This window comes from Columba livia, chromosome 3 (genome assembly GCF_036013475.1).
Source record: "Columba livia isolate bColLiv1 breed racing homer chromosome 3, bColLiv1.pat.W.v2, whole genome shotgun sequence".
Classification (NCBI taxonomy): Eukaryota; Metazoa; Chordata; class Aves; order Columbiformes; family Columbidae; genus Columba; species Columba livia.
The window spans coordinates 46193047-46216289 of NC_088604.1; the positions used below are offsets into that span (position 1 = coordinate 46193047).

The window sequence follows — 23243 nt, forward strand, 5'->3', positions numbered from 1 at the left end:
CAAAGAGTGAACAAGAAACTCTGATGAAAGATTGCAAGACATGGGATTCTGGCTTACACTACGGACCACACAAAGATTCCCAATGCTACATAACAGATTTCTGGTTATTCAGTAATTATTTTGTAATGGTTAGCCTTAAGAAAGAAACATAAAAAACCAAATAGTTCTTTAAAGCATTCTTACTGTGTGATTCCACCACAGGGTTAGCTCTACCACATACGACAGTAAGTATGGCTTTTAATAGCCAGCCTTTGCTAGAAACTGCAGAATCCCATTGTCCTATGCAAACAGCAAATGAAGTGCAATTGTATACATTTAACATCCGGTATACATTAATGCACTGACATTCTGGCAGCTTTTGGAAAGTGGATCTCATAATTTTTTGTCTGGTTACTTTGAAAAAGCCAGCATCAAAAACAGGAGATAAACAAGTAGTTCTTACCAACTAAGAGGCCCCCATTTGAACCTCCATTAATAGTCAACTTCTTTGGAGATGTGTAGCCTTCCTTGATGAGGTATTCAGCAGCACACTGAAAGTCATCAAAGCAATTTTGTTTGTTGGCCAAGATACCACCTAGCACACAAATAAAACAAATCAATTGATGCCATAAAATCCATTTGATGCCATCTCTTCGGAAAAACATGTGTGCAAAAATACCTGGGAACAATTCCAGTTTCATGAACATTTTAATAATTGATGTGGTTCAGAAAGACAGCAAAAATGAAAGATTCTTTAAACACAGAGAGAATATAAGATGCTTCTGTCGATAACACTAATGCTTCCAGAAACTCTGAATAATACATACCTATAGTGTGGAGTGAGTGCCAGGTAATGTTCCTAACCAGTGAAATGAAAGCTAAGAGCTTTGCATTGCAAAATATATACAAAATGACCACATACAATCCACTTGAGGTTTGGTCAAATGGGACTTTTAGAGCATTAAACTTGATGACAGTTTCTTAAGGCAATAAAGCTTCAACTTATAAAATAAGCACTTCTAATTTCCTGGACATAGAACATGTGGCTGGTAATTTACTTTTTTTTTTTTCTTTTTACATTAGTTTTTAAATCAGATGATATACAGTTGTGGTCAGAAAGGGACTTCAGAGTTGCATCTTGGTTTGAAATTTTATTCATTAATTACCAATATGGAAATGCTTAAGATGCTGCCATCCTATTGAACAAAATTCCAAACATGACCAGATGTGTGAGGAATAAATAATGACTGAAAATGTAGGTCCACATGACATCACTGGTAAGACTTTCAGTTCTCAAAACAAAAAAATTACAGGGTGGGGTAGGGAAGGAAAAGGTTAGTTTTGCGCTAGAATCTTTCAACTATTTGAGCAGAAGAATACCAACTAAGAGAACTCAACAGTTGACCCAATCTCAAATTCTTCTTGCTTCAGAAGCTTGTTTGAGAAGAGACTAAACTGGCTACTCCATCCTACCTTAAGACCTGGTATGTTCTTTCTCAGGCAATTAAATGCTAGTAAAAGATGGGAACTAGGAAGAAAATTCTCATATTTCTGTAGTAAAGGCTGCGGTCCAGCCAGGTAAGAGCGGCTCAGTGGACAGTGTAGTGGAACTCAGTTCCTTCTACTTTATTTAAAAGCTGGATATTTATTCTAAGCTAACTGCCTAAGGTTCCCACCATAGTCCAGGAACCTCCAGGACAATTAATTCTACCCTAAAATAAGTGAGATGAGGTATAATCTGGAGGTGTCTCTCTATCTCCATTTTCCATCCTGTGATCCTAGACACCCAGTTTACACTGGATGCTTAATTTCTATGTTGCAAAAGTTTGGTAAGGTAACCCAGACATTTTAGTCACACAGTTCTTGTAGAACTGAGACCACTCAATTTTTAAATTTTTTTTAGCAAATACACATCATTCTCACATTAACAAGACCATTGAAGAGAGACATACTGTGGCAATCAAAAAGTCTTCAAATGCGTTGCAATAAAGGAGAAATAAATCTTACTCTTTGCTCAAAGTTCTGCTCTGGTGTAAGGTTAGAATCCTATCTATACAATTAACCCTAAGTAAACAGACTTTTGTAATTGCTTCTGGAATTAACAAGGAACAGATACATATCTTACTATGTAACTGCAGTAAAAGACTTGGGTCAAAGTTAAGCAGGAAATAGGTGGACCAAAGAAGCATTATAATATTAAAATAAATTTTATTAAAACCTATTACAAACCAATCGGCAAATTAAAATTAATGAAGGATACGTCATCTTTAGCAATAGTATCCTGTATCTGCAAGCATATATAGCTTCTATTTATGAAACTATTACATATTTAACTCAATTGTGAGGAAATGACCCAGACAAAAAGCTACCACAGATGAAATAGTAAACCTAAGATGTAATGATCTAGGAATACCATTTTGTTTGATAAAAAGCTATTATGAATTACTCCCATGGAAAACTGCTGCATAAACACCACTATTTTGGTGCCTTTGCCTTGCTGACATCTCCAGCAACTTATTCACCAGATTCTTAGGATGTGGACAAGGTGTTATCATTAAATAATGACGGGTACATTACGAAGATGAGTAGGTCTTTTTTCCAGTTTTTTCCTCTGGTGAACAGATGCAGAAAATTGTCAACAATAAGGCAAGCAGACAAAGACAATCAAGGATTAAGACAAGGACTGGACAGGAAAAACATGGAGAGAAATACATCAAAGCTATTAAGAAAGGGGGAGGAGAGATTGACAGTTTTGTAGTGAGTGACTTGGTTTCCCTGCAGCATAAAAGTTTAAAAAAACCCCCAAAAGGTCAAATGCTGCCTACAAGAAGTTGGATTCCCTAAGAGAGCGTATAGAGGATGACTGAACTTGTCACTTGCCACTGAACTTGTGGAGCTGGTTGTTTATAGATGAACTTCAATCACATTCACTAAACATAAAAAAAAGGATCTATTCATAAATTATGCAACAACAATCTGGAAGAGTTACACTCTGAACTCAAAAGCTCACACCTTCTGTTAGATTCTGCAAACGTGGCTGGTTTGTGGTTAGTTTGTTTGGGCTTTTTTTTTCTGTGTGTGTGTGTGTGTGTGAGAGAGAGAGAGAGAGAGAGATACCCAGGGAGTCTAAAGACTGAGTGCTCCTGTCTTGGGGGGCCATGTGCACCTGCAAATAATGAGAGAAGGATGTGAAAGCAACACAGGTGTCCTACAATACAGACACATTTTCTGGAAAATCAGTTCAAGATAAACAGCTGCATTTTCAAAGCTTAAAGTCTAGGGAACTTGATCTTGCTGCTTAAAAAACAACAATGTTGTGTTTGTGCAAAACTATTTTTAAGTAGGTTGCAAAAACAAAAAATAACAAAAACCATCAGATAACTCTGGACAATGTACAGATCTAACACATGAGTAAAGAAAAAAAATTACGTTTCTACAGAATATGTAAAAGGCAAAAGGAGATGTGAGTATGGAAGAGGCAATGAAGAGACAATGTTCTTATTTTCATTGCTAAGTCTGCAGTTTTGTTCCTCTACTTGGACTGACTTACCTTTGTGCCATGTCTCGCCATATTCACCACCACCCCTGATGTTCGCTACTGCTAGAACACCCCCAAGGTGTCGCACGAAAATAAGTCTTGACACACTGAAAAAGCAAAGAAATAGGGGATTGTTTTAAATTTCCACTTTTTATATCCTTACCACTTTTATAAAAATACTTTGAGGGAAAGATCTCTCCCAAAATCAATGATGAAATTGAGACTGAAGTCCCGCTTGACGGCAAACCTGAGTAGCCAAGCTTTTTTCAATGGTTATCCATGGAAATTAAACCCTCTGCAGCCTTGGGGGACGAAGAAACCCACGCCGGTCCATTCTTCCTCCTTTAGTTCTGCACTTTGGGGCCAGTGGTTCTGCCCAGCACAAAACCGCCTTGGGACACATCGCCATTTTTTTATAATCTTCAAAGCCTTCAGTGTGGGGCCCAGAGCTATGCAGTACCACTGGAGCCCCATGGCTTTCTGAACTGTTCATCTTCTGTGGGTCCTCTGCTTTGACAGAGGGGAAAGGAAGGCTTAGCCCAAATGAAGAAAGCAGAGAATTAAGACTTAAGATCAGCACTTAATCTTTGTTATTGACAGGTATTTTCAGCTTCTGCTTAATGTACCTTTTTTGGATCTTTATAAAACTGTGTTTTCAAAGAAAAATGCTATTTCTACCACTGTTTTGTGCCAGAGTCTGTAGTCAAGTTCTGGTCAATCCCCTCAGTTACTTTGCACTTGCATTGCTAAATACAAAATAAATAGAAAAAAAATAAAATTACAAGTTTTGCCTTCCCTAGTATCTCGAGAACCTGGCTGAAAGCTGAAGTAGCACATTTTTTTAAATGTCAAATTGCAGAAGTATCAAAGCTATTGCTATATTTTCAAAAGGGACTGAAGTAACTTAAATTATATTTAACAATTAAGAAGAGAAATAGTTCTCTAATCTTTTGAGACAGTAGCTTAAACATAGCAGAAGCTCTAGATAGCAAACCACACACATGCCAAGGCGACCAGTAAAACGTTAAAATTTAATCCCAGTAAGTCTTTATTTTTTTTCCCCCTTTAGTAGGTTTAAATTAACTTACTTGAAATCTTTGCCTCTGCCTGCAGAAATTAATCCTATTCAACCACAAGAGCAAGGATTGGGCCTTTTTAACCTTTAAGTCCCCCTATTGCTTATCAGAAACATCTTGAAAGACAGTAGGTCTTACAGTGTGTTTCATGTGGATGTAGTAACAAAACAGGTAAATTTTTCATACCTCCCAAAGCAATTATCTATATATTGTCACTTGTTCTTGAGAGTATATACTGAAGATTAAGGAAACAAAAAGAAAAGCAGGAGGATGATTGATATTTCTGTATTTTAATAACCCATCTAAGGGAAAACTTTCCACCTAGGGTGGTTTATCTGTGGCCATCAGATGGCTCAGGAGGCATGAATTACCTCTGCTTCTGTAACATCAGTTCTGAAGTCCATCACTGTGATTTGTATTTTCCTTAGATCACTGTGACATGCTGATCAAATGCAAGATTGATATTCTACAAGCACACTGTGCAAAGGTCAGAGAGCATTATCCTGTCAAACTCCAGGATGCCAAATTTTGACAGGTTGCTACACAGCAAATTTGGAGCCTGACAGTAGGTTGCCTCATGAGATTGTGACTGATTCTTTTCTTCGTCTGTGTCCCAAACGAAATCTACAGAAACTTTTTGGTCCGAACTTACTACATCCCCTAGTAATCAAATGTAGGAAGTATAGGAATCGCAAGTAAGTTAAGAGTTTGCTACCCAAATATGTTGCCTGAGAGTATTTAAAAAAAAAAACCTGTCCCCATCTGAGGGATCAGCACATTTAACCAGCAAAGAATCTGTGAGCAACGCAAAACCAAAGTACTGAGGGCATCCTATCCTGTCCACAGACTCCTGTAACAGAGATGGTACCTTGATGATAATATTTGGAGAGGTCCAAGTGACTTAGGGTCTCATAGGATACGCAGTACTCTCATGATAGTCCCCATTTCCACAAGCATACAATTTTTCTGTCACACAGGTCCTCAATGGGATAAAGTCCAGAGTTCGGTAACAATCATTATATTGCCCAAATTATAAGTAAGGTTTAGTATATCTGTGCCCTCTCTCAGCAATACTACTGCACTTCAGAAATCATTACCCCATATACTTCAACATATACACCTAATAATTTCACTGCTAACAATTATTAATTAATATTCACTCCAGTATGGTCACTAGTAAAGTGAGCCAGGACCTTAACTTGACCAATACTTTGAGGTAGATGTTTCCTAGAGCTTTCAACAAGCTTTCTCAAAGTGACTTTTAAGTTCAAGGAACCAGGCTTTTTAAGTATGTAGTCAGGACTCATTAACTTTCAAATAAAAGTGAAAATTCCATGTGATCAGACAGCACAAAATTCAAGTTTCACACACAACCCTGCTACTGCCTCCTGTGTTCTTCCAGGTTGATTCCTACTTTCAGATTTGATTTTAAATCAGCTTGGTGTCTGAGTCCCAGCAAACTACCCAGCTGCTCTGGATGCCTATGAAATGTCTTGTTCTGCCCAGGAAAGGCTGGCTTCTTGCTCTTCCCCAGTCTCTCCAGCCTTTTTCTCATTAGCCCTGTTTTTCCTTTTCCCATGGGAGCAAAATAAAGAAAAAGAGTAAAGGAATGGACAACAAGGTCAGGAAGGAGCCAGCAGAGGGAGGAGAGGATGGTTCCTTCCCTGTAGAGCTCCTTCCTGAACCCATCACTCTTTTCTCAAGAAGCACAGCACACAAAATCAGAAAACAGGTATTGGGCTTTTTTTTTTTTCTCCCCATATAGAACAACACAAGCAGCTGTGCTACCAGGACCAGGAATGCTTTCCCAGAATTACTGATCTGCTGTCAGGTATTACAGCTGACGGCTGCAGCTTTCCTCTTGGGAGAAAGGTAAGGTAGTGACGGGGAAAAAATATCCTGTGTCACTGATCCAGTCTGCCTTCTTGGCTTTGGTGCAAGAGGAGGGAGTGGTAACGAAGTAACCAAAAAGAGTAAATCCTGGTGGCTGCCGTGTTGCCTGACCTTTCTGTGGGTTTACAGTCCCTCCCTGGACCAACCTCATGCTTAACGGCTTGGTACAACCTGTCCCTGTAGCAGCGAAATGCAATTTCACAGTCTGCTTCACCATCAGCTGTATTCCAGGATGCATTAGAAATTGCTTCTCCTGTATCCACACAGGCACATACAGAAGAGCAAAGGGAAACACATTGCTTCCTGCAGGGTAAGTAGCTGAATCTGAGGCATTAGGGGTGGGTTTGCGATGGTGTTGCCCCAGCAGCTCTGCCAAGCCACTGGTGTGAGGTCCATCAGCTTCCACTTGCACTCCCTGTGCAGGCTGTATCACCCAGGACACTGCTCCAGTGGGCACCACACTTGAAATACTTCCAAATGCAGCTCCCCAGTCCAGACGAGCGTATAAAAGATGCATGAGTGCATTAAAAAATAAACTGCCACTGTAACTGACTTCATGACTTTGGCCTATCATTCTCATAGTTGTTTCTGGATCCTCTAACCTGTTGGTTTGTTTCTACTGCTTTCAGTGAAAACTATTTTCTTTCCATTTTTTTGTGCTGGAGAAAAAATGAAAAGCAACATCAGTTGCTGAATTAAGCAGAAGTAAGCTCCCCAAGCCAGACAGCTGGCTCACATTAATGGGTGTGAAATACCAGTGAGAAAACATTGTATGGGCTTGAAGAAACACAGGACAGAAATAAACCCTTGGAAAGGAGACGATAGAGTGCTTTGTGAAAAGTTTTAAGAGCCTTCAGTTCAAATAAAAAAAAAAAAATCAGAAATATTTATCCTGCAACTTTTTGTTTGTTTGTTTCAAGGTAAGCTACTACTTGGTTGCATTTCCCTAGCTATGTCTCAGCTCAGTATCAGGTGAACTATGTGGCAAGCCTCAGCCTTGACCATCCTGTGGCTGCTTCCTAGCCCTTGTGCCTGTGGTCATCTACCAAAAACTGACTGAATTGTGGTGTTGGGCTGTGGCTGGAGCTGCCTTGGGCCTGGGAACTCCATGTGAAATACTGCAATATATATAGTAACAGGGATGTAGTAAAACATTACTTGAATCTGCTGGGTAAAGGGAGGGCTGGACCTCCTGCCTTTGTGGCATAATTTCTCTATTACAATTTCCTTTCCCTGATCTTGCCTGCCTACCTTTGGAACAGAATTCCTCAACAAGTACTCAATTCTCAGGTCATTAACCATAAAGATACATTTGAAGGCTCTGGCTTTTATTGTTTTTATTTTAGAAAGAGAAAGGCCAAGAAGGGATGTGTTGATATTACAGGGAGAGAACAAGGAGGGAGGTGTGCCAGTCGTGTTTCATGTATGTTGTCAGTGGGATAATGTATTTTGATCTGGAGATGGTTGATCATTCTCTGTGCATTTACTTTCAAGAGACTGTCAGAGATTCATATTCTTATTTTATAAACTGTATAATAAAGGTTTCATAGGGTTCAGGAAGACGTAGGTCACTGCTCCCATCTTCCTCTTTTCTGTCAGCTGCACTCTCCTGCTGCTGTTTGCTGGACTCCTACTTTTGTTGGGATAGTTCTCTGCCTTCTTGCAAGGTAAAGCAGCTCAGCAAAGGTTCCAGCAAGCACCACGACTAGTGGATGGGAGGTCGAAGGAGGCACCATGAGATACCTTCTCCTTTTGCCAGCAGCCAGCTTTTGTCAGCTCTGAGCGTGTGAAATCTTATATCAATAGATTCATATTATTTACTTTAAAAAAGAAAATGTGATAAGTTTTATCACCTTTTTCAGCATCTACAATAAACTGTGATAGATCAATGCTTGAGCCTAATCTAAAAAGGAATTTAAAAACTGTTCTGGTTATATAATTGTGTCTCAAAAACCACAGGAAATTAAAAATGTAGCTTTACAAGGCAGATAAATACCATTCAAATAATCACAGAATACAAGATGGGAAGTTCATTGTTAGACAAGGTATTTGCTGGAAAGGACAAGAAGCTGAAAATGCTATTTAGAAATACAATCACAGCGACCTGGAGGAGCAAACACTACAAAGGATTTTTTGAAAGGTGCTGTCTCTAAAGCAAAACTGGTGGCACCTAAACTTAATAGGATGGTTTCACAACAGATAATCTTTGTGTTGGTGAACGGCTTTTTTACTATCTGAAAAACTGCTCTCCAGTCCTTTGCATTTCTGTTTTCCCCTGCCTCGCCTAGGAGCATTTCTTACATATTACAGACAATGACTGCCTCTTGGTAAGTCTATTCAAATTCCCTTGCTGAGGAAATAAGCCTTTTCTTTAAAGAGATCAATTCAATAAAGCTTATGGCTTCTGAGGGCTACAAATCCTGTTGTGCACACAGCATTTTTGGTTTACAATGCACTGCATATGCAGAGCTTATATCATGTGCATCTCAAGAAAGAATCATCTTTCCTCTTTACTAATTATATAAGAACACAGTACAATTTTGCTTCTCATGTAATTTTCCCAAACGCAGAATATGAAAATACAGCTGAATTTTAATTATTACATTGATTTAAACAAATATTTGATTTTCTATAACATTTAGACATAGGTAGTTGTATAAATTGGAAAAAAAGGAAAACTTCCTATGTTATTAGTTCAGTAAAGGGCTCAAATACTTGCTTAATGTGATATGCCCATATGCTTTTCAGTTGAGCTTGGTGACAAAGCAGGAAGAGGTTAAGGTGTAATGCAAAGGGCAGGGCGCCTGCTGTAAACCTCAGGAGAGCACAGCACTCCTCTGCTGTAACAAAGATTTTTTCTGTGACACTGAGCAAAACCCTTGAATTCACAACTAACAAAGCAGACAAATGATGCCTGGACACTGATGGGGAGTCCTCATTTTGCTTCTCAGGGACCTGAAATGAATGCATTACTCTGTCAGATCCATAGCCCACCCCTCCCTCAGTTTGGGACAGCTACTAATACCAGATATTTCAGAAGAAGGTATAAATTACCCTGCTTACCTGTAGCTTGGCGTAATTGATATGTTGAAGCCTCCATATCCATACAAGAAGGCAGGATGAGAACCATCTAATTTAATTCCTTTCTTGTGAATAATAAACATGGGGATCTTAGTACCATCTTTGCTAGGGTAGAAAACCTAAGACAAGAGAAAAAGAAATCTGAAATACTGTTAACAAGAATTAGAGGTGATCACTTCCATGGTGTCCAATGGGTAAAACTTCCTGAGCAATCTGCACCAATTGCACAGGTCACGCTCAGTCATGTCCATCACCCACTTGGTTACTTAGGAGTTCTGGAAGATGTATCAAAATGAGACAATACAAAGGGTAGGACAATATAATTTTAATGTATCTTATATATCAATTCTACATACAAGGGGATTAAGGAAATGCTACAAAAACAATGCAATTCTTTGCAAGGGAAGACTGGCAGTGTGAAAATGCAATAACTGCAAGGTCCATCATATAGGAAAGCAGCAAAGACTGACCTGTCAAGAAGAATGAACGGAACTAAATCCAGATTTTCAATCTAAAGTTATGATTTCTTAAAATTTCTCTTTTTATAAATTTAGAATTTTGGACGCTATAGAACAGTGCATAGAGAAGAAAGAAACTCATGGTAGGGTGCTGACTTAGTCAGACCCCACTAAACATTCATCATTTTGGATAGCAGAGAACTATATTGCTACCAAATAAATATGTAACACTCTGAAGATCTGGTCTTGTACTGCTGAAATCACAGAGAATCCTTTTGTATTGGTTGATGCAGCAGTCTTTGCTGGTGAAAACATAACCACAAGCAGAAGGCCAAAGATATTCAAATAAGTCACAGTATTTTGGTTTTAGTATTAATATATTGGCACTAACAACATTTCTCAATGGAGTGACTCCATGCACCAGATTCAAGCCTAAAGAGTGAAGTCTGAACAGCTGAAGACACCATTCCTTACTAAGCTGTGTGAAAACAGCAAAAAGCTGACTACTCAACACCTCTACATACGGCACGGATTCACCAAAGCAAATCTCTGCCCAGCAACAGTGGACTAAGTACCGGCCAGGTTGTCTCAACGACAACTTCACCTCATCGGGGTGGTAACCTAAGCCCTGACAGAAACTTTCATAGCGCTTGGTGCATTTTCAGGCATTACCTACCAGCTGGAATCAGGAACCCTAATGCTGCAGAACCCCCAAACCCACTCAGCAAGACAAGGGAGCCACTCCATGGCCTTCAGGACACCGGCCCTCAAAACACCGAGTACCCACGAAGCATATATGTCTTTCTATTACTGTCACAGCACTGTGTGAACTTAAAAGCAGGTATCCGTTGTTTTGATACATGTATCTGCCTGCACGCTCTAACTCAGGATCCAGCGTGTCTTATTTTGCCAGTCAAGCAAAACACGTGGGTGTGAATGCAGTTTACTGCTTGTTGAAAAATTCTATTAATAGTTGACTCCTTTTCATTGCTTTGGTTTTAGCATCAGTATTTGCAGCTTCTAGTCTAATTAGAACAAAGAAGAAATAAATGAAGAACACATTCTTATAATTTTGTTGCATTTTTACAACCTCTCTGCTTTTAAAGGAAATAGACATACCACACTTTATAAAGCACATGATCAACAGGATCTATTTTTATAACACATGAGCCCCAACTGTAATATGAACCCATGCAACACGTTTATTCTGAGCATTGCCTGTAACGTGAAACATGTAAATCCACATGGCATGTTGAAAACAAAATAATCACATTTAATTTTTGTTTAACCATTGCTAAGGAAATGTGAGAAATTTCAAAAGAAACCACATCTACCTCCAAAGACTTCATCAAAACCTGTAGACATATTCCAGATAAAATTCAGTATTTCACAGTTCCCAGCAGACAGAAAAATTCAGACCAAAACCCTGAGGGCATTTTTACACAGATGAAATCACTGCTTCCAACTACTGCCACAACCATAACTTTACTGACCAAGTGCTCATCAGAACTCACTGCAGTAGAATACAAAGGATTTTCATTTTAAGTATTTAGCTGAACACTATAAACAAATAAAGTATCTGATGGGCAGGAGAACTGCTGAGGCTGGTGATGAAGAGTTCCAAGGAGACTCCTCTCTAAAATGCCATCTGTCAACTCCAGTTGTTGCTGGCAATTCACACAAAGCCCGGCCCTCCTGTGTGTCCAGCAACTCACGGCTGTGGGCCAGTCCTTTCCTGGTGATTAAAGGATGCCACTAAATTTACTGCCTCTTTCTGAACAAGGTTTTTTTTTTTTCAAAAACAACCCTCTGAAAACTGACTTCAGTAGGAGTTTTATCATCATCAGTTAAGATTAAATTATGTACCATTAAATGAAAATTCAACAAAAAAAGAGATGCATGTCAAGGTGACATCTGTGATTCAAGAGTTTCCACTCCTAATGATTACCTTTGCTTCCAAGATGAACAAACAGAAGAGGGGTGGAAATCAATTCAGTCAGACACTGAGATATGAGAAGCTATTTAAGCTTCTCCAAAAAAACTATTTTCAACAACTGATTCAATCTCACCTTTAAATTAGGTGTTATCTCTGAAGCAAGTCCAATGGTTTATTCATGCAACCAATAAAGGGATGTGCCTCTATCTCAAAGATTAAGGTGAACTGGAGAGGGCAAGCCCTAAAAAGAAGAATTTCCCAAGATGGTATTTAATGCCTAATTTTAGAAGCTGTCAGCTTTTACAGGCGTAAATGCTCATAAAAGGGTACCACCGTTTTCTGCTTTATCACAGACAGGAGTGATCCACTTGTACTGGTCACATTATAGCACTCATTGTTCATATATTTTCAAATAAAAACTCATGTCACGAGCACCTATAAGGCCAAATCAGCAAAGTGATTTTGGAGGGAAAAGGATGGAGAACAGTGCTTCAGACATACCATCATGAATGCTGAAACTCACCATTCAAGGAGGGACACGCTAAAAATAAATATTTTCAGCCTCTAGGAATGCACCAGTGATGCTGTGTGGTTGACAGGGCACTCCTGCCACATGCAATCCCCCACTTTATTCCAGGCGCATATGCTGGAGCAGTACAGTGGCCCCAAATATAGTTATAGCTGACCTGGGCTCACACTCATCTCCCTGTCACACAGCAGAGGGGTCTCAGTGCCAGACAGAACCACTTTCAATTCAGATGCCAGAACCTGAGGCATAAATGTATAGCCCCTATTCTTCTTATTATGACTCAGGGAAGATACAATGCTGTTCTCACAATTACTCATTACTATAAAATAACTGAAGATTAAGGTGTATAAACCACACGAACAACTATCTCAGTCATTTTCCTCTAGTGCATACATAAATATTTACAGAATAGTGTGGGTTGTTGGTGTTTTTGTTTGTTTTTTGTTTTTTTTTTAACTTAGCACTTGAAAGCAATTTACGCTGCGTTTTCACACGTTTTACTTCCAAGACAGTTTACAGAGTAAATTTTACAAGTAACTACAGTTAATAGCTGTGTGATAGGATTTGTAAATTGACTTAGTAGTTAAGTAGGATCAAAAAGGTCTGTACATTCACTCCTGGGGAAGTCTTTATCCTCCTAAATATTATTTGCTTTAAATGTGCAGTATTTATGTTAGGTGAATCTTCACTCAAGGAGGAGGGGAACAATCAGCCAGCATTGTAGACTCAGACCTAAATTCAGAAAGACTCTGAGTTTATCCACTTCTGCCTCTGCAGGTACCAGAAGTATCTTCTCCATCTCAAGTCACCAGGAGGCAAAACTAAGAATTTAAGCTTTTGAAAAACTAAGAGGATTTGAAGGAGAGAAGCTGAAGACAAAGTTTTTCTTTCATTTGTCTACAGAGATAACAAAGCCAGACGTCGAGACCTACACACGGAAATAAAAATAATTTTGGCAATCATCCACCACACACTTATGAGTAAATATGAAATCAGTACATTTGAATACTATAAAGTGATACAATAAACACAATAAATAAATAAAACTAATCTGCCCGAATACTCACATTGTGCCACATAACTAAAAATACCTAAACAACTGAAATTGAATAGAAACTTATATTTTTAAAAATTAAAAAACTCAGCAATTTGTGAGTATTCTGTTTCACTTTTTTGGTCCCTTTCAGAAATGTTTTCTGTTTATATATGAAGAGGCGTATGGAATTACCATTGTTCGAGGGAAAAAGTGTACGTACACCTGAAATCATCTTACTTCCACAAAACTAAAAATCCTTCTAAACAATAATTCACTCCAAACTTGCACAGATTTAAAACGAACCTTATAAAGCTAAGATTCGACACAGGTTTTGAAATACTGCTGTAAAACTCAGAATAAAAATAATCTTATCCAAACAAGTCTAACGCGTATATTTTAAGCTGTGAACAACATCTGAATGTCTAGAAACCTTTTTTAATTTTTTGACTTGTTAATTAATGGCAAAGAGAATTAAAATCCAATTAAAAAGTCATTAGTTTGGCTTTTCAAACAGAATTATTTCCTGTAGACAATACAGGAACTTTACATATGAAAAGCAACTTTGACTTTTGGGACTTGAAAACATGCTCTAAGTCACAGTAGGCTAATTATTCTTAGAAAGCCACTAGTGATTCTAAAAATGTCTCTCTCAGCCTCTCTTTCAAGATTAGGTACTACATACCAGAGATATCAATTCTTTCCATGTCTTTGTGCGCGTGATCAAAACCCGGTAAAAGTTACATTTGTCATTAGATTGACATCCGTTGTGCGGAATGACAAAGAATTTTACAAAGAGCAACTAAAAAGGTACATGAATCATGCTGGAACACTCCTTATTAAAATGTGCGTTCAATAATTTAGGTTGAATAACACCAAGACAATGCCTTTAAAATGACTTTTGTTCTAATGTCTTCTGGTTTAGTTTTACTGAGATAATTCCTTTTCATTTGGAACAAATACAGGATGTAGCAGTTTTGTGAAATTTAGCAATTGTCTTCTGCTTCTAGATAAGAGCAGTTGCCCTGACACAGGCTGCTGTGATTCCACCCATGGCCACCACACAGCTCCAGGCAGTGCTGGCAAAGGACGACGTCCTGCTCTGTCCCAGCAGACGCAGGTAGGAGCAAAGCAGGCACGGTTGGGTTAGGCAGCCAATCAAAGGGAATAATTACTTCATTTTTTATTTCTTGGAGCTGTGTTTCAAGCATCCAGTTTTATATACAGTATTTCCTTCATTAAGTGTGACATGAAGATTTTTCATCACATTTATACCAATATGTGTGTTTTGAGATTTGGGGGAAAAAAGCATAAGGAATTAATAGTAAATCACATAACATCACTCATGTTTTCCCAGACATCACAAGTGCTTTGTGAAAGACTCACCAGTTTAAAAATGCCACACAACTATATTTGAAAGATGACTGGAAGCGTAAACTTAAGGGAGCTGGCCCTGGAGAAAGTTTTCTTGCACAGATGGTGGCTTCAGAGTGTTCAAATCTATATTTAGGTACAGAGATAGTGCCACCTGGGGCTGAACAAAGCCACACAGCAACACCCCCCACTGACAAGTCCTAAGAACTGCCACTCAGAGCTTCAGGAAGGCAAGTGACAAAGCCCCTGCCTTCACACCAACAAGTCTGAACACTTCAGCATTCCCTGGTGGGGAGAAATCATCTCGTGAGATGTCAGGGCAGAGATCGCATTGATTCAAAGAGAATCATGCATTGTCTGGTGCACCACCTCCCCGTAGCCCATTCGATCCCTCATCACCTCTGACCTTACATAAAGCTTGATACTAGTCTGGGGCTAAAGACGATATGGCACATCACAAGCAAAATGCCTTATCTGTTGCAGCAGTGGCATGGACCCAAGCACAAGACCACCAGTGGCCCCACGGACAACTCTGGCAGCCAGCCAATGGCCACCTGTAAGAGCAGCTCTTACTAACCACCAGTTTTTGTATTCCTATACACAGGGTTCACCAGAAGTCAGGAGAAGTAACAGAGAACTACTACAAATACGTAGCAAACCCACCGAATTCCAAGGTGTCCTTTCTTCAGAGAGGAATCCTCATCAATCTTTTTAAGCTTCTTAAATTAGCTTCAAAGCAATTTTGTGTGAGTTGCAAAGCTTACTTAATACAGAAATGGAGAGGGGCCAAGGTAACTCAGGACAGTAAAAATTCACACAGGTAAAACCCAGGAAGAAGAAAACCCACTAAAGACATTTGCAAAAGCACTACCAATCAAAAACCTTTTCCAAGAAATTGTTTTGCCACCCACCCATGGGGACAAAAAGCAGCCTCATGCTGACAGAGGCGAAGCACCAGGAGATGGTCATTTAAAAGAAATGCCTCCGTAGCAAGTTCAGCTGCCCATCTGCAAATGACTGCAGGGAGGTATCTCACAGGGTGGTGGGAGGAGGGAGGGGAAGGCAGCAGAAAAATAAGCCTGAAAGTTCCGAAATCCTGCAGGACCAGGATGGCAGAAATTGCCTTTAAATCACACTTTTCTAGATGCATGAAAAGGCACCATTCCCCTCACATAAAGCTTTAGTAGTAAATGGGATTCAGTGAGACCCCTTTTGCAACCTGAAAGACTTATTTGTCTCTTCTCTAAATGTTTATCCTCAGCCCCTTTCAGTGTGATCTCAGAGCTTCCTGCAGCAGAATAATTAGCATCTGCTGCACAGTTAGTCCTTTTCTTTCATCAACATGCCTTAAAGAAAACTTAGTGTACAGTGTAGAGACAGATATTGGACAGATAACATCTACTGTTTGAGTTAAATATACATTGCAGTCATATTAAATGGAGAAATGTCCCAAGGGCTTTTGTAAGTCACAGTCTCGTTCTTGAATTACCTCTGTTTTTACGTGTTCAAGAAACATTACTGTGAAGTAGTATGAGATAAGCAAATGGCTGTCTCAATGGAAGTGGCACACTTATAAATAAAAGCGTAAGTAACAGCTGCTGGCTAGTGCAATTTCTTTCATTAAATCAAGCTTTACTTCATTGAGAAAACTGCTCTGACAGGAGACAACTCACTAGAATAGTGTGTAGGCATTGGAAAGGAAACCCCACTCATCTTCACCATGCTGGAAAACAGTTCAAGTTGTAATGAGAGACACTATAAGAATTAAAATGTAGAGGTACCTTAACATGGGGTAAGCAAACAGGAGAATGTACTTTATGAAAACTATTCCACAATAACTATTCTTATTTATGGTTTTATGCTGTGGTAGGTGCACGGATCTAATTTGACATGCTAAGAAAGAGCATTCACTCAAATGGTAATCGGCTAATTCAGCTTTTCTGTTTCTGACTCCATTTTGTTCAAAATTTATTTGGTTATCTTGACACAGCCCCACTGCTGAGCTTTCATGAACTTCAAAGACACAATCCCTATTGTTTCTTCTCCCTAAGGCAGGGGCATCGATATTGTTCAGGGTGCTCCAGTTTCACCTGTAAACCAGTATCCAAAAATTATTGCACAGAACAAATTCAGTCTTGACACTGGTGATGTCAAGTGCCCATCCTGTGTCAAAGCCCCAAGAGGACCCACATATTCCACTTCACATTGTCAAGAAACTTTATTTATGACTTTCAATAACTAGACAATTTCAGAGCACTGTGCTCTCTCTTCCTTAGAGAATCATATAATGTTTATAGATGTCAAGTTGCCTATCCAAAACCAAAGGCACTATAAATCACTAAAAACCTACAAAAATTCTGCATGTGGCTAGTACAATACTGAAAAAAATAGCTGATACTCTTCATTCCCACTTTTTGGTTTGAAAAGAAACAGATCATTTACACTGGACAATGTATTTTTCAAAATCAGACCCAGATCACTTATCCTGTGAATATTTATTATGAAGAACTTACTGAAATAAGTAGGTCACTTGAAAGTATCGTGAAGCACTTCCATGTGCAGTTTCTCACTCAAATTATAGCTACAAATACAGTAAGCTTGAATTTGTGCCTCTACATGATTTAAAAAAAAACAAACAAACAACCAAAACTGCAGCAGAAGAAAAAAAAAATCCCTTGAAAATGGTCAAGAATAAACTAAAGTCCTAGAAAACATTTGGGGTACTAGTACAGAAGAAAATAATTGTAAGAATCAGATACTATTGATTCAACAATTGTGTCTTGGTGACCGCGTCTTTGCTGTGGAGACAGTACTTCGGGCTCATCTATTGTCTTCAGATTTGCAGTTTTCATTGTATAATGAAATCACCCAGAGAGTAGCATGAAGTAAAAGAGAACAATACTTAGGGAAAAAAATTAAACCAAAAGGAGCGTAAAGCAACCCAGCAAAAATTTCACTTCACAGCGTAATTCTCAGGCAGATGTCATAACGAAGACTTTGAGGTACTTCATAACAGGAACACCAAGAAGTGCGCTGATGCATCCCTGGTAAAACCATTGGAATAAGGAGGAGAAAAATAAACAACAAAAGAGTAATGCCTTTTTTTTTTTTTTTAAAGCCATAACTCTAAGGACAACTTGCAGCAATCTTTTCTCTCTTGGACAAAATGTGAACAAGACAGCAAAATTCAACAAATTTAGATCAGTCATAAGGAATTCAACTCCTACTACTAATCACCTACTAATAAACCAACAGATCGCATGTCTAATGACGTCAAACCAGGTTCAATAAGTACCAGCAGTTAAAAAAACACCAGTAAGTGGAAGGGAAAAGTCAGGGATGTTTCTAACTGTAAACGATTCCTTGATTTTAGGCATTCTACCATTATGCTTTGGAGCTTTTCTGCATCTTGTCTAATTTTAGCCATTAGCAGTGATCACTGTGCACTATTACTTTCAAATATAATTGACAAATCAGTTGAAAAGCAAGCAGTTCAGAGAACTGTCGGGGAGAATTTATGTATTGATTTTTCCCTGTCTGTGAGAATAGCAAACCAGAACAAAGGAAATAATCTATTTCTTTATATCATGCATCTACACAGTTGAAAAACTAGTTACTATGAATAATGATATTTCTAGGAGGCTTGTCCCGTCAGTTTCCTGGGAGATGTCTCAAGGACAGAGCAGAAATAATTAACCTAAGCAAAGATTATTTTCTATCAGTACCTCTGGGCAGCGTTGATAAAATCAAATCAACTGCTAAATGAAGATGCAAACTGGATTACCCTTAATAAAATGGCACACTGATGAATTTGTACTGGATCATAAGCAGACAAAAGCCCACAGAAAAAAACTCACATAGTGACTAAACTGTTTCTAGGTAGAAAGTGAACTGCTGCCTGCCTTCCTTCCTTCCTTTTCCTTGGAAAAAATATTCTTTCAGAATGCCTGAAGATTTTGTAATTTTTAAATTTTTAGCACTTCTGATCTTATACTGAGGGAAGATAAGAGAGAAGTCTCCTGAATGATCCCACTCATGTCTCACTTACATGGGTTCCCAACTACATCTCTGTATACTTATGGAAGCGCTTCGTGTTTAATTTGTCCTATCTCTTCACCAGTGAATGACAACTTAAGAAAAAATGACCCACCAAATCTGTCTAGATAAAAAGCCACTGACTAAGAGGTGTTTTTATCTCTGCCTTACCCATTATTAGCATATTTTTTTTCCGTTTAGTATAAATCGAGACAAAGCTGTTGAAGGAGTCCAGCAACACCAACATATTATTAAGAGGTGTGATTGTGCTGTAGAACGCTGATAAGAGAGGTTCTCCAAACCCTCCTCATTTCTATTTAGTAAAAATTTTCTCAGTATAAACGAAACTAGTCATAACTATTATATGATCATCTTTGTTAATAAGCATCCTTTTCTAAGGTAATCACATTCACAGTGAAAGCAAGAGTCATAGCTTTATTTTACAAGATATGTTATCATTTGCTTCCCCTTTTTCCTTTAAATTGCAGAGTCTGCTCCAAGCAGTGGCCAAACAGCCTGATTTACCTTGCAGAGGCTCCTGAGTTATGAAAGTTCAACTGAGTTACACTATGTCTGAATAAAATCTCTGTAACATCTCACCAACATTCAAAATTGCTGTTTTCCACTTTCAACTCTATTTATCTGTTTTCCACCATGGTGATGAATGTTAACTAACAACAACAACATTCTAATCTACCAAGCCGTTTTGGCCCTGGGTGAAGACAGCAAGTAGAATTTTACTGGGCTGCAGTGATAAATACGTGTATCTATCAGAAGTTTATCTGCATTTTTCATTAGTTTTAAATATTACCAATTCTAATATTGTTTTGTCTCCTGTATGTAGTAAATGCGCAGGTATAACTATTAATCTTCCAAATATATTTTATTTCTCTGTCCTGTTTTCAAGCTGTGGTTGGTAAGGGCCTTGCGATGGCCTGCATTTTTTTGCTATCCAGCACGCTGGTGGATGCAGTCCATGACTATCACTCTCATGTGCTGCGATAACACAAGTGAATAAAGGAGTAACAACCTTCTATTTTGTTCTCTACAGGCTGCTGTACTACCTTAAACCTCCTTATATCAGTTGTATGCCAACCCTAATAAATGACTGCATAAACTAGTTACCAACTTGTGTGTGCCTGGAGGCCTGCAGCCCTGAAACACCAGCCTCCCAGCTCTGCCAGAGCCATTTCTATTCTGAAAACACCCCAGTGCCCTGGTAACCTACAGGGACACCACTCAGAATAAGAGATGCATCCACTGTAAAGTATTTAAATGGAATATGGAGCTGCGGAGAAGCTTATTTGCTAACAAGAAACACTGAGACACTACAGAAAAGAGGGGACAAGGGAGTGCATTTTGGAAGCAGAAACAGACAGAAAGCAAAACTACCTGAAAATGCAAAACGCAATCCAGTAATGCCAGAAATGCAACGTACTATACAGGATAAGAAACAACTGACAAAAAAAAACCCCAAACCAACAGAAAAGTATCTTGGATTTACAGTACACGCCAAACTGAACTTGAACAAACAATGAATTGTTAGCAAAAAAGCAAACTCTATACTGGGAGATAAAAGTCAAAGTCTCACCCTCAAGACATATGAAATAATGCTTTCTGCTGTATTAAACTTTTGCAAAGCCTCAGCTGGAGCGCTGTGCTCACTTTAAACCATGCACATCATGTGCTGCTCCTCTAAAGAGATTCTGGGGAAAGAAAGAAGACCAAAAGGAGGCCCAGAAAATACCATCTGCTAGAAAAACTGAATAAGGTACAGTTTGTTGGGTTTTTTTTAAGTTTAAAAAAAAATGCAGGGACACGTGGTGAGTGTCTCTAAATGTGCAGAAGTTTGCTGTAACTAGAAAGAGAATTACCTGTCCTTCATGTCTGTGAAGGACACAAGCAATACATTTCAACTGCGGCAAGGGAATTTAGGTGAGACCTTGTGGTGGAAACCCTGCTCTCTGCCTTCCTGCAAAAGCTTTTTAACAGTAAATACAGTGAGACACTGGGACAGATTACCTAGGGAGACTGAAAGCTTTTAAGCGCAAGTCAGAAAAAACCCAGTCATGGGTAGTACCAGCAGAACTGACCTGCCACAGAGGCCAGGACAGATCTGCATGCTCAAGCCTTTGTAGCCATGATGGCCAGCTCAAGGATGTGGGTACCTGACCATTTTGTCACCACCTCCAACCATATTTAGGCACTGCAGCTTTTCCCTTCCCCAGTTTTTATGTCCCTTGGTTATTACAGCAGCTCTGCCACAGATTTTTCTGTTCAAAACTGCAACATCACCTGCTGGGCAGTAACAAACAGCTGGCTCCTTTCGTCTTGCAGGAAAAGTCAGAATCCTGCCTCTTGGACTGCAATACATGAGAAGATCTTTTGAGATTGTTTTTACCCATGTTTCATATACTTTCAAGAAGAGAGGCTTCAAAAGTAGAAGTGGAGAAGACAAAGTGACTAAAAGAGGACAAGTGACTCCCTTCTCCCTGACTTCTACCTTTCACAAAAATGTGATTGTTCAGGAGATGTGAAGGCCATCCAGAGAGTTCACATATATCAGAGGATCTACAGGAACAACTGGTGAGAATAGAGATACACTGAAAAAAATCTACCACTCTCATTGAGAATTTGTACTAGTTAAATTTCAGAAAAAGGTTTAAATTTGTAAATATTAAAAATGTAAGTGTTAAAATCAAACCCAAAATCTTTTGAAAACCTGCCCATGTATATCCTGCAGATGTGTGAACACCATAAACAAAGTGCACAATATTTTATTCCCAAGCAGCATGGGCTTCACTAACAAGTAAACAACTATAATTACTATTGTTCTGCAAATCTGCTTGAATTTAAAAACTACCTCATGTCAGACACATATATATATACCCCATTTCCCCAAAAATAAGACAGGGTCTTATATTAATTTTTGCTCCAAATCTTATTAATTTTTTACATGTATAGCTGCCTGGACACTATTTAAATTGACTTTTAAAATGAACTGTAACTAGAGCTTATTTTTGAACTAGGGCTTATATTTTGAGCACATTCAAAAAGCCCGAAAAATCATGCCATGGCTTATTTTCCGGGAAGGTCTTATTTTCGGGGAAACGGGGTAGCTGTGTATATAACTCTACAAAAATATAAGTCCAATTCTTTGGAAACCTAAAGACTAATCAACAGATTTACACGGCACTGCCAGTGCAATACTGAAAAAGATGAACAGAACAGTCTGGTTTTCTTGGTAAAGGAATTCAGTGCATCTTCTTGCTAGACCAATGGCTTGAATGCTGGACCACACCAGTGGTGACTGACAAATGCAAAAATTTAATGATCTTCTGCCAGCTGTTTGAATAAAACCAGTATTTGTGGTCCCAGAGCAATCTGTCCTCAATACAGCATTATCATCAAAATTTAATGGCCTCTTGGGTAGGCTCCATGAGGCAAAGTAATGGGTGGGCAGATGGATAGAAAAATTCCCACACTTGCAGAGGAGTGTTCTCATTCTGAACAATGCTGGCAGGCCAGAGTTTGACATTTAGCTTCAACAAAGGGACAGAGAACAGTCATTGCTACCACTTCTTTCCTTCAGTAGAGGACTCTGCAGTCCCTAGTGTGCTGCAATTTTCCACTTTTATGAGTCTGAGCAAGGACTGAGCAGCCAGAGAAACTTCGGAACAGTTTTTTTGTGGAAGCATCCTGTGTGTTTGATCCTCTGCCACCAATGGAATTTGCTGTTCAATTTGCCCTATACAAGACACACAGACACATACTGGTGAAAAAACAGGTTCGTAAGCTATTAATACTATTAAAGATATTGGGAGAGGGGGCTTTTTATTGATGCTGAAGTTCTGTGAACTGCTACTTGTGTAAGAATTTAATAACTGGCTTGATTAAGTTTTCAAACTGCATCTGAAGACTCAATTCTGAGGATCGGCAAAAAGAGGAGTAGGAAACCACTGCCATTAGAAGAGCAAACCATCAGAACATATCCTCAGTGCAACATCTCACCAGTGTGCAACCATGGACAAATTCCCTTCTGAATGTTTCTGCTCCTGCAGAATGAAGCTAATAATATCCTCACTGCCTTTGAGAAATTTAACACTGATAAGCTTATACAAAAGTGAGAAGAAAAGCTGAAAGAAGATTCCCACTGCGAATCATTAAATAGAATTCTTACTTATCTTGTTAGGGAGTTAATTAAAATAGTAATGTGTTCATGGTTAATTACTGGAGGTGACATCAATAACAGGAGTGAATATAAAAGCTGGAGAAAAAAAGGGAAAAAATCTTCAGTAATTTGTTTAGAAA

General features: G+C 38.8%; 1 protein-coding gene across 3 annotated transcripts in view; it reads right to left on the reverse strand.

The window, feature by feature from the left end:
• Nucleotides 1-23243, reverse strand: part of PREP (prolyl endopeptidase) — a 108059-nt gene that overhangs the window by 9917 nt on the left and 74899 nt on the right. For all 3 annotated transcript variants that reach the window (XM_065056608.1, XM_065056607.1, XM_021297228.2), the window contains exons 11-13: nt 9550-9686; nt 3530-3624; nt 443-574 (exon numbers count right to left, since the gene is read on the reverse strand). In XM_065056608.1, coding sequence (XP_064912680.1) covers nt 443-574; nt 3530-3624; nt 9550-9686 — 364 coding nt within the window. The remainder of the gene's footprint in view (nt 1-442; nt 575-3529; nt 3625-9549; nt 9687-23243) is intronic.